We start from the raw sequence: 12,648 nt of genomic DNA on the forward strand, positions 1-12,648 counted from the left end.
GAACACAGAAATTTATTTCCTCATAGTTCTAGAGGCTGGAAATCAGAGATTAAGGTGTCACCATGGTTGGGTTCTGGTGAGGCCTCTCCTTTCTGGCTTTCAGACAGCTGCCTTCCTCACTGTATACTCAGTGACCTTTCCTTTCTTTCTCCTCTTAAAAGGCCATCAATCCTATCAGATTAGGACCCTACCTTTAAGACCTCATTTAACCTTAATTACCTCCTAAAAGTTCTGTCATCAAATTTATGTACATTGGGGGTTAGGGCTTACATACCAATTTAGAGGGGATATAGTTCAGTTCATAGCAGACCCTTCTCAGTGAAATTCATTAAAGTATAGATTAAAAATAGAAAAAGAGAAAGGATCATAGAATCTTTCATGTTTAGAACAGTGAAAAATTAATGGAGAAGCCTAGCCATTTTCAAGTCTAGAAGGAGAGCTGCTAAATGACATTTGTGTGTCATTTAATAAAATAATACCATTGCAGTACAAAATTTTATATTAATAAAATTTCCAGTTTTAGCCATTTGTCCACTTACCTCTTTTCTTAAAAACCACTTTATTGAGGTATGATTGACATACAAAAAGCTATACGTATTTAATGTGTACAGATTCAGGAATTTGGAGGTAAGTGAACACCCTGGAATCATTACCACAATCGGTGTTATAAACATATCCTTCGCCTACAAAAGTTGACTCCTGTCCTCTATGTTGTTTATTTTTATGATCAGAACACTGAACTTAAGATTCATCCTCTTAGCAAATATTTAAGTATATAATACAGTACTGTTAACTATGGGCACCATAATTTAATTATGAAATATAATTAATTTCAAGCAAGCAATGATTATATTCTATTCCACTGAAAACCTTGATTTTTAGAAACACTATTTGATCTGATGTAGAGGTTCCATTCTTTATACATATTGGACTTGGACTTGTTGCTTGAACATGTTATGACTACATTATTTTTTGTTACCCTGTAGCTATCAATGAAACTATTTTAGAATCAGAATTCAGAAGTGAACCAAAATGCATAGCTTGAGCAGCAGTGGAACTATGGTAAACATATACCTCATCAATCTTATTTGAAACATTTTTCTTTTATAGTAATCTTAGAGAAAATACTAAATGCTTTATAAAAAGATAGTTTTCTTTTTTAAGAAATTTCAAAAAAGTAAAGTCATGTAGAAGAAACACCAATAACTTAAGGATGGTGGAACAAAATAATAGATAACCTCTTAAAAGTAAGGAATAAACAGGAATCATGTTCATAAAATATATGTAAGCACCTGATGCTTTCTCTTGAAAGAGGTTTGTGAGCTATTATTTTTATTCTTATTTATACCTGGTTTTGATTTTCTATGACATCTGCTTGTTTGAATTGTGGAATAGGATTTTAATTCATTCATAAATTTATAGAGCACTATTTTCTGTAAGTGCCTTTTATAACTTAGGATCATCAGTGTCGTAAAAGTATGATATCTTATGTAAAATTAAGAATTTATGTTAGGGAATTGGGTTCTTTGATTTGACAATTTTACTTTCATTTGAACAGGTGAGGTTCACTTCGCTGGGATTAGGATCAGCACTGACCACCCTTGAAACTGGCTGTATGGCTTTGGCAAACAGTTGTCAAAACATTTCTGGTGGGCTCTGGGGAACGGTGGTGAACATTCTTCTGGATCAGTCGGAGTGTAGTATGGTGCGCCGGGAGGTACGCCTGTCTTTAGCACCATCTCCCCGTTCAGCCGCAGAGATTTGTTACGATGGTCTTTATAAACTGTACCCTCTGTTCAGCACTGTGGACTGATCACCCACCGTGATCTTTTGTCCCTGCAGAAACACCCGAATGAAATGCTATCAGAGAATAAAAAAGATACTAATTCACAGTAAATACTGGAGTCCTTTATTTTGATAAGATCAAAGCTGAATTTGCTGTATTTTATACAAACTCTTCTATATTATTACACATTGAAAAGTAGTTCACAGAAAAAAAAATTACTTTTCTGTTCCTCAGTGTGTAAGTAATATCTATAAAGCTTAAATTGGATGCATGACTGTCACAATACTCTGTAGTAGTTACATGACCTAAGAGGAAAAAAAACCCCGTTTTAATTCTTTCTAAATAATTTGTGGTTTTCTGTCATTGCTGCTTTGAAATGGTGATTAATGCCAATATTTTTAAAAACAGTAATGAAACAGTGATTAGAGGCTTATGGAGGAAACAGGAGCTCCAGGGCTCACATTTGCTGGTTCTCCATTCCAAAATCCAAATCCTATAGTTTTCTTGTTACTTGTTTTTTAGTGGTAATGCTTAAACTTTAGCTTCTTCTTGATTTACCAACTTTAAAGACATCTGTTGACTTAACAATTAAGGTAGTTGAAAATTTCACTCTTGGGTCCCCTCTGTTAGCCCTGTTATTCACCCTCATATCGTCATCTTCACTGTATAGATGATCAGTGTTCATACCGCTAGGATTATTCAATTTGACCATCTTCAGGACGTAGAAGATAAAGTTGGACATTTGTGGTTTGTATTTCTAGTTAGGCCTCTTACTGAGAGGAGCTTGGATGAGAGGGAAAAGGGGGGAGAGAGAGAGAACAGGGTACATGTGTATGTGGAATAATAGAAACATGAAAGTGTATTTCTTAACCTCTGTCACAAAAGTTTATATTTTATATTTTATAGATCATTTTTTGGAAAAATAAAATTATGAAATAGGAGTGAGCTAAGCAGTTCTCATAGTGATGTCTTAGCATGTATTGTTGCCCAGTGATATGTTTTTTATTATGAAATTTCAATATATTGGTTATTTTGGAGATGACAACAAGGTGGCAGTATTGACATTTTCTTTTCTTTTCTTTTTTTTTTCCTAGGCTGCATTTATTCTTCAGAATCTCCTTGTAATTCCAATGCCTTCAGTAATTTTAAAGGATTACACTTGGCAGGTGGGTGACCTTAAAACTTATCAAGCTAGTAGATATTTGAGATTAATTGGTGATAGAGTATGCATATATAAATATATATCTCATTACTAAAGAAACTATGGCAACAATATCTCTTACAAGAGTATATAGAAAAAAAATTTTTTTTAAGATTTTTTTTATTTATTTGGCACAGAGAGAGAGAGAGAGAGAGAGATCACAAATAGGCAGAGAGGCAGGCAGAGAGAGAGGGGGAAGCAGGCTCCGAGCTAACCAGAGAGCCCAATGCGGGGCTTGATCCCAGGACCCTGAGCTGAGAGCATGACCTGAGCTGAAGGCAGAGGCTTAACCCACTGAGCTACCCATGTACCCATGAATATAGAACTTTTCTTATAGTTTTTCAGATTTACAATTTTTTCTCTGTAATGTTAAAGGTAATTTTGGTCAGAAATAATGGCTAACATCATATTTACTATGTATAGAAATAATAGTTAATACAGTTTATTATGCAGTCTTCTAGGAGCTTAACAATATTTAACTTAATATTTAACTTGTATAATTGAATTCTGAACCACCAATTATTTTTATTTTGTAGATTAAGGAACTTTAGCACACGGTTTAAATAGATTTGCCCTAAATCACACCTTTGCTTTGAATCCAGCTAGTCTCTCTTTTCCATTCATTATACTGCCTCTCTAATTTAATAATAATACATAAATTTGTTTGTGGTTAAGAAGGCATTAGTATTAACATCTTTTTTCCTTTTTTCTGGGTTAGTGCAGTTAAGGTCATAATTTATCTTTCTTTGGTTTTTACTGGATTAATTTTTTGTTTTGAAAATCAAGTCCAGTGGTACCTAACTTCTTTTATAGCTTCCTGCTTTTTTAGATGATTTGGAGAATAGAAAAGTGTTGCCACTGGGGAGATAAGAGATGCGCTTTCTCTCTGTATATTTATCAGTTACATTGCTACATCTCACTCTCCAGGATCCTAGACAAATCCAAGATTTCTTTCCCTTTTTCCACTAGAATGTATCTTTGGAGGAATTGCTAAACTCAGTTGAGCCTGCTATGAGGGCAGCTTTCCAGGCAGAGACCTGAAGCCTGGATCCAGGTCTAGGCCCACATCTCATTTTACTCTCAGAAGGCCGTTTTCGATAGCTGATGTACCAGCTTAACCCTGCTAGTTACGGAGTATCCTGGCCACTTTTCTACTTGTTCCTCTAATTTGTTTAACATTGTCTTCTGATAGTGGTTGATTATGCATAGTCTGTACTATAATAAAGGAGACAAAACTGGAGGGAATGTACAGGATTAATATTTATGTTAATAGTGTAGTAGTTTGATTTTTGTCATCCAATAACTAGATTTTAAAATGTGGTTTTTTTGGCTCAAATACAAATCATCTCTAGTCCCATTGTTAAACTAGTGACACTTGTGTTTTATATGGTTGGTAATATAATGCCAATGAATAAATATAATATGAAAGCAAGAGTAATACTACTTCTGGGTTCTATTAAAGCTTTTGGGACATTTTATTAAAATATAGAAGCATATATAGATTTTCCTGTTTTTCTTTCGCAAGTTCAATACCATACAGTTCGTTTTTGTTGCTAATGACATGCTTACTGCAGCTTTTGGTTTTATTATTCTCCACTTCTTTATCACAGAATTAATTTTCTACTAAAACATTGAAAATAGTGCTTTATTTTTTTTTTAAGATTTAATTTATTTGACAAAGAGAGAACAAGAGAAAGGGATCACAAGTAGGCATGGTGGCAGGCAGAGGGAGAGGGAGAAGCAGGCTTCTGGCTGAGCAGGGAGCCCAGTGTGGGGCTCCATCCCAGGGCCCTGGGATCATGACTTGAGCCGAAGGCAGATGTAACTGACTGAACCACCCAGATGCCCCAAAAATATTGCTTTAACTGAGCTTTTGGAGTGTTTTGCCTTGCTTATTATGGCCAGGATAAAACATTTTGAGAGCTGCTCTAATTCAAAATAGTATTTGATGATTAAACTTTTGCTAGTCCTACGCAAAATTAGAAAAACAAGCTTAATTGTTTTTTGCGTTTTTAATAAACTCAGATTTTCTTCCTTTCACTCTTTTTTTGATGTTTTTTTGGTCATTATTTTTCTTTAAAGATTTTATTTATTTACTTGACAGGCAGAGATCACATGTAGGCAGAGAGGCAGGTAGGGGGATGGGGGTGATACAGGCTCCCCGCTGAGCAGAGAGCCTGATATGGGGCTCGATCCCAGGACCCTGAGATCACGACCTGAGCTGAAGGCAGCGGCTTACCCCACTGAGCCACCCGGCGCCGCCGTTTATGGTAACTGTCCTTATTTAGCACCATAAAGAGCTGATAGTCTCATATTTGTCCCCCCGCCTTTTTTTTTTAAGTTTAGTGGTACTTTACATCTCAAAGTGAAAACAGCTGTTCCAAGAAGGAAGAAAAATAGTCTTCAAATACTTCGATGGAATTTTATAATCTCCAAGAGGTTGTGGCCTTTGCCAGTTTATTATATTTAGAAAGAATGTGCTACAAATCCAGACCAGAACTGTCTTTGGTAGAATGATGAATAATCTTATTCAAAAAAATGTTTTAGAGTGCCTGGGTGGCTCAGTGGGTTAAGCCTCTGCCTTCAGCTCAGGTTGAGATCTCGGGCTCTCTGCTCAGTGGGGAGCCCGTTTCCCCCCTACTCTCTGCCTGTCTCTATGCCTACTTGTGACCTCTCTCTGTCAAGTAAATAAATAAAATCTTTAAGAAAAGTTTTATTTGCTTGTCTTTATATATATTTCACAGTATTTTGAGGATAGAGCAGGAAGTAACACCAGTATCTAGAAGCATTGTAAATATGTTATTTTGATTGAGATAGGTATTTCATTAATTATGTTTTACAAAGAGAACTTCTTTTACTGCTTTGCACTTTGTTTTGATGGCTGAAGTCCAAGTTGATATTCTCTGTACTGTTGCTCCACTGGGCATTCTGCAGTGTTCTTTTTGTGATTACTATCCCTTCCCAAATTCTTTCCCTACACATCCAGAATAAATTCCCATTTCATGTCAGTATCTGCAATTGTACTTCTGAGTGGTAATAATTCGTATGTACAAATAATGTAACTCCTTAGTTTTCCTTTTATTGCTGAGTGCTAGAAAGTTTAGAGCCTTCCTATCCAATGTGGCTTATCTGGTATATATGTTTTTTGGCTCTATTCCTGGTTCGGTATTTTCATACCCTTCTTTTTCTTTCTTTCATCCCTGTTATACTTTTACTATCATGTTATAATTTACCTTTCCTTGCAATAGGCCTTTAATCTTTTCTGGAACAAGATGAGGCATAAATCACTTAAAACATTTTAATTTTAAAAAGTATTTATTAAAAAATACTCTCAGTAGGGGCACCTGGGTGGCTCAGTGGGTTAAGGCCTCTGCTTTCAGCTCAGGTCATGATCCCAGGGTCCTGGGATCGAGCCCCGCATCGGGCTCTCTGCTCGGCAGGGAGCCTGCTTTTTCCTCTCTCTCTGCCTGCCTCTCTGCATACTTGTGATCTCTGTCAAATGAATAAATAAAATCTTAAAAAAAAAAAATACTCTCAGTAAACCATATAATCCATTTTAATTCCCTCTAATCAGCATTATCTATATCAATAATTTAGATTCTTTTTCATATATTAACTTTATTGCCTTGCCCACTTTTTTTTTTTTTTAAGATCTTATTTATTTAATTTGAAAGAGAGTGTGAGAGAGAGAGGGGCAAGGTACAGAGGGAGAGTGAGAGGGAGAAGCCTCTATGACCTGAGCCATAGGCAGACACTTAGCCAACTGAGCCACTCAGGAGCCCCTGCCTTGCCTTACTTCTTACCACTTAATCTTTCTGTGTAGAATATATGTGACCATATTTTTCATATATTTTTTAAATGTTTCTATCAGCCCTCACCCCAGACATGATAGTGATTCATTAGTCTTTGCTAGTACATAATGATTTTGCTAAGTAAATAAAGTTAAAAGTCAGGTCTTAAGTTTTTTAGCATGATTCCCCACTTACTGTTGCATGGATACAGAAATGTAGTGGGTATGGGCAGTGACCAGGAGCAGGGGGAGAGAAGGGGCCTGACTTCAGTACAGTTTCACTCAGCACCCAGCACCTTCATTCGGGCCTGAAACCCTGGCTCCTGCTGCAACAAGAACTCAGTTTTTGGTGCATCAGGCCTGGTGTGCTTCATAGCACTGTTTTTTGTTTTTTTTTAAAGATTTATTTATTAAAGAGAGAGCACGTGTCCATATGTGTAGGGGGAAGGGCATTGGGAGAGGAAGAGAGGTAGAATCAATCCTCTAGCAGACGGCCCGCTGAGCACAGAGCTGGACATCGGGCTCTGTCCCAGGATTCTGTGTTGATGACCCGAGCTGAAGTCAAGAGCTGGCGGCTCAACCAACTGAGCCAGGCAGGCGCCCCTCAAGAGCTGTGCCTCTGAAGACCAGTATTGTCTTCCCTTCTTCAAGGCTTCCGCCTCCCCAGGCAGAGGAAACAGAATCATTGTCCTTCAGGCTTCAGACTGTCCTGCTCCCAGCTCTCCCTTGTCTTGTAAACCAGGTCTCTACAGAGTGACTTGGATTCAGTACTCTGGCGTGGGGAAGATTCTGTTGCTGGGTTTAGTTTGAGAACCATTATCACAAATCCGTATCCCTGCAACTTTAATAACCAGGATGGGATTTTAGAGTTAAATATAACAAATTTATTGACTAGATAGGGATTATCAATGTAGTTTGTTAGACTTCATTTGTGTAAACATTTGTTGAGCACCTCAGTTTTGGGGGTTCACATGTACCTAATCAGATTTAATTCTCCAGGGCTTATGGCCTATGGGAGAGACCAAACATGTACCCAGGGAACTTTGCTATAATATTTTATGGAGAATCATGGCAACTTATGCATACTTTTTATAATATTAAAGTTGTTTTTTCCACTTGAATATTATCACACATTTAAATGTAAAGATAATTTCATGCACTTACGTATAGTGAGTTGTCAGTTTGTGGTTAAGTACACTTGTTTATACTTTAGTTCCTTTCCACATTTTGATAGGACTTTGAATGGTCTATGTGTATTTTATTTTTTTTAATTTATTTTGAAAAAAAATTAGTCTTCTGTGAAAGCTGCAGAAACAGTACAATTTTTGTATACCTTTTACCCAGACTCCCCATATATTACAGTTATACCAAGTTTGCCTTCGCTCTCTCTGCTAGTGTCTTTTCTCTGAACTGTTGAGAGTTGCAGGCATAATTCTTCTTTTTTCCCTAAACGCTTAAGTGTGAATTGCCTAAAAATGAGGTCATTCTCATATAAAATTATCATAGTAATTATTAAAGTTAGGTAATTATTCAAATTTTCCCAGTTGTCCTACTATTGTCCTTCATAGGAAAGAAAGAAATAACGCCACCCTAGTAAAGATCTAAGATCAGAAATACATGTTACAGACAGGTGTCATATCCATTTTGTTTCTTTCTTCTAAAATAGGTCCTGAATCTTTAACATTTATGACCTTAGCATTTTTGGAGAGTACAGGCTATTTAGTTTTTGTAATATTCTTTTAAGTTTATCTGCTCTCATGATCAGATTCAGGTTATACATTTTTTGCCCGAAAAGCATAGAATTGATGTATTCTTGTTAGTACATTGTATCTGGAGACAGGATCATCTCTTTGTCCCATTACTGGGGATACTGACTTTGCTTACATGTTTAAGGTAGAGTCTGCTTGTTTCCTTCGGGTGGAGTTACAGTTGTAACTTGTGGGAAGACACTCTGAGATTGTATTAATACCTGTTTCTCATCAACTTTCTTCCTCTAGTTTTAGCTTCCATTTGCGACTCTTGTCTGAATTCTTGTGAGTCTTGTCTTGTCTGAAACAATGGTTGCCAGATAGTGACTTTCTAATTCTGTCCTTCTTTCTCCATTTACTACATTTTCTGTTAGAAAGAGCTTTCATTTCTTCCCCCTTTATTTGTTTACTTCATTTATTTATTTAATGAATAAAGAAGGTTCTTTGTCTTATGAGTTATAGCCTGTTTCAATCCTAATTTATTTAGATATTCAAATTGTTCCAGATTTGACTAGGTGGAGCCCCCTCATGAAGAATAGTTTGTCCCTTTAATGTGTTTTCTTCAGTCTTTGAGCACTTCCCTATTTTCTGGTGTAGCAAGCAGCCCCAGCCTGGAATCAGACATTTGCTCAGAGAGCCGTGATCTTTTAATGGAGAATGGTATTTAGAAATGAGATCTGGGTTCTAAATATGTTCATTGTTTCTGAGCAGGGGGAAGGAGTCATTGCTTCCATGTATTCATAGTGGAAACTCTCTGCGTGTGTCTTTATGTGTCTGTTTTAGATGGATCGCTGACTCATTTATAGTTACAATATGTATCATTTCTGTATTTGATGTGATAACTACCAGTACATGTTTTTCATCTTTTAAGGTGTTCATCATGAATCATTATGAGTATTGATTTCATAAAACAATAAATACTTGGTATCAGAGAAGCAATATCATTGTATCTATCTATATTCATAATTTATATATAGTTAGGGATTTCTTATGTAACTAGGGTCATTTTTTCCAATCTTTGTATTATATTAGAGGAGTTTTTTCTATCTGTTACATATCAAAATAATTCTTTTTTCAACTTGAAAATATTCTTTAGTCTTTTTTTTTTTTTTTTTAAAGATTTTAAGTAATATCTACACTCAGCATGGGGCTCGAACCCACAACCCTAAGGTTGAGAGTTGTTTGCTTACCCGCTAAACCAGCCAGGTGCCCCTATTCTCTGCTCTTAAATGTGATTTTTATTTTGCTTCTCTTTTGTTTCCTTTTGAACCACAGCTTAATGGGTATTTTAGTACTGGGACACCAGGAGTAAAATATATGTTTTTAAATTAATATTATAGCTTATTGCATCCTTGAGAACAATGTTTTCAAATTAATTGGAGTGTTTTATGACATAATTAATTTGCTCTTTTCTATGCATACTTACTTATAATCATACCTGGTGATTTGAAGAGTTTTCTTCCTTTGCATACTGTCCTTCTCAGCTCTCCCTGGCCGTTTTGCAGATGATCTGGCAGCCCCAGCACTCACCTGAGGGCAAGTCTGGTAGGGATAAAGACGTGCCGAGAAAGAGAAGTGAGACCATGCTGATTTCCCCACTATGCCAGAAGACAGCCCCATCAATTACTGATGAATCTGTAGAGCGAAGCCTTATGCATGCATAAAAAGCTTCATTGTTCTGGACCTTCTACTATTAGTCATCTGTGGAAAGCCTGAGTCAGATCATCTTTTGTACACATGCTGGGCTTGGCACTACTGCCCTGGGTAAAGCTGTGTTGCTAATATGCCATTGCTACTAGGAAGCTTTGGCAGGTGGAGAATGGGGATCCACGCTTAATGCTTAGGTAAAATAAATTGAATAAAAAAATAATATTCCAGATTTGATATTCTTTGAGAACTTAAAAATATTTTGAATGATTTGTTTGAATTTTTAGAAGAATTTTAAAAATAATAATAAATATGTATAGTTAAAACAACCATTAAGGCTTATAATGAACTTTACTGCATCTCTTCATTCACAGAGACAGCTTTACCTCCTACTGATTTTAATTCTTCAGGTAGTTGCTTTCATATCTCTAAATAGTAGTTTGCAATAATCTTTATTCCTTTACTGTGTTGATGGAGGAGTTAGCTCATTTAAGTAATGTCCTGCCAATTTAGTTCTGTTACCAAACTTAGTTTCTCCACCTGCTGTTTCTGATCTTGTTACCTGTGGATGATTTCTCCATCCCTACCATTTAGAAGGTAAGGAAGTTGTGGCTAGGATGTCCCTATCCTTTTACTTCTGCTGATCTTTGTCAGTTTTATCTTTTATTTTGTGAATGTTGATGACATTTATATTCTCTTTGCAACCTTGATTCATCTATAAATGGATTCTAAAAATTGAAAACTAGTAATTTACTACACAGCCACTTACAGGGCTGTGATTATACTTCTGTATCTCTTCATCCGGGGCTGTGATTTCTCTGGTGCTCAGAAGAAACATTTTCTGATATTTATATATATATTGTATGTATACAAACATAGCTGTTTGTGTATGTGTATAATTAAAAAAAGTGGTTTGGGTGAATTTTTTCCTATGGAGTATCTATTTAATAATTTTTTAAATTGTGAGTCTATATTATATCTAATGTTTTTTTTAAACTCTTAGTCATCCTTTTTTTTTTTTCAGTTAGGATCTTTTCTTGAAGAGAAAGGATCTTCAAAATGATCATACTCCTACCTAAAAACAAGTGCATGAGCAAGAAACTTGATGAGTTCTTGTGTTTTTGAAAATGTATTTAAATTGTACTCCAGTAGTTTGGGTAGTTACCAGATAGGTTGAAATCATTCCTCACAGGAATTTTGCTCCATTGTTTTCTAACATCCTATACTGCTGATGAGAAATTGAACGCCCAGCTTGCTTTTTTTACCTCTTTATGGCCAACTTTTTCATTTATCATCCTCCTTTTATTTTTGATGTCCTTGAATTTTATGGATTTGTATCTTTTTTCATTGCTCTTGCAATTAAGCTCATTAAGCTTCTTAATTTGAAGACATAGATGTACTGTATCTTTTGGCTCTGACACGTATTTTCATTTTTATTTTTATTTTTTTAAAGATTCATTTATTTTAGCGCCCGTGCAAGAGAAAGTACGCATGCTTGTGCGCAAGCAGGGGGAGGGACAAAGAGGGAGAGAGAATCCTCAAGTGGACTCCTGCTGAGCATGCACCCTTATTTGGGGCTTGATCCCAGGACTCTAGATCATGACCTGAGCAGAAATCAAGATTCGGTTGTTTAACTGATTGAGCCACCCATGCACCCCTATTTTTATTTAATTTAAAAATGACTTTTCTTTTTCCTTTGTTCTGTCATTCCACATATTGTATGAGTCCCATATAAAGTCCCTTGAATTGATTTTATTTCCTTATCTTTTATAGTTTTACCTCTTAGTCTTTTTTTTCTGGGATATTAATCCTTCGTTCATATCATAATTAATTTAACGTATTCGATCTTGGTAGGCTGCAATATTCTCACACTGATTTATAGCCAAAGGAAAAAAACAGTTTGTTTGTTTGTTTTTTTAAAGATTTTATTATTTATTTGAGAGAGAGAGAGAGCACGCAGGCAGGGTGGCGGGGAGGGGGAAAGAATCTTGAGCGGACTCCATGCTGAGTGTAGAGCCCAGCACAGGCTCGATCCTACCACCCTGAGATCATGACTTCAGCCAAAACCAAGAGTCTGACACTTAACTCACTGAGCCACCCAGGGGCTCCTTTTTCTTTCTTTCTTTCTTTTTTTTTTTTTTAAGTTTTTATTTAAGTAATCTCTACAGCCAACATGGGGTTCAAATTCACAGCCCCAAGATCAAGAGTTCTATGTTCTTCCGACTGAGCCAGCCAGGCACCACCCCCGCCCTCCGACCAGAAATAGGTTCTGAAACCTTACTAAGTAGATGGAATTTTAAAGTCAACATCTCCAAAAATAAAATAAATAGATAGATAGATAAATAAATAAATAAAGTTAACATCTCTTATTATGGCTTATTTTGTATCATTATTTTCTAAATCTTTTCTTTCTATATTCATAAGGACCAGAGGAAAAAATGAACTTTAAAAATATAAATATTCCTTAACTTACAAT

General features: G+C 35.9%; 1 protein-coding gene across 3 annotated transcripts in view; it reads left to right on the top strand.

The window, feature by feature from the left end:
• The window catches only part of RTTN (rotatin), a 156,186-nt gene that overhangs the window by 81,134 nt on the left and 62,404 nt on the right, over positions 1–12,648 (top strand). For 2 of the 3 annotated variants that reach the window (XM_059138928.1, XM_059138930.1), the window contains 2 exons: positions 1,559–1,717; positions 2,881–2,952. In XM_059138928.1, coding sequence (XP_058994911.1) covers positions 1,559–1,717; positions 2,881–2,952 — 231 coding nt within the window. The remainder of the gene's footprint in view (positions 1–1,558; positions 1,718–2,880; positions 2,953–12,648) is intronic. The other variant, XM_059138929.1, reaches the window with a different exon arrangement.

This window comes from Mustela lutreola, chromosome 11 (assembly GCF_030435805.1).
Source record: "Mustela lutreola isolate mMusLut2 chromosome 11, mMusLut2.pri, whole genome shotgun sequence".
Classification (NCBI taxonomy): domain Eukaryota; kingdom Metazoa; phylum Chordata; class Mammalia; order Carnivora; family Mustelidae; genus Mustela; species Mustela lutreola.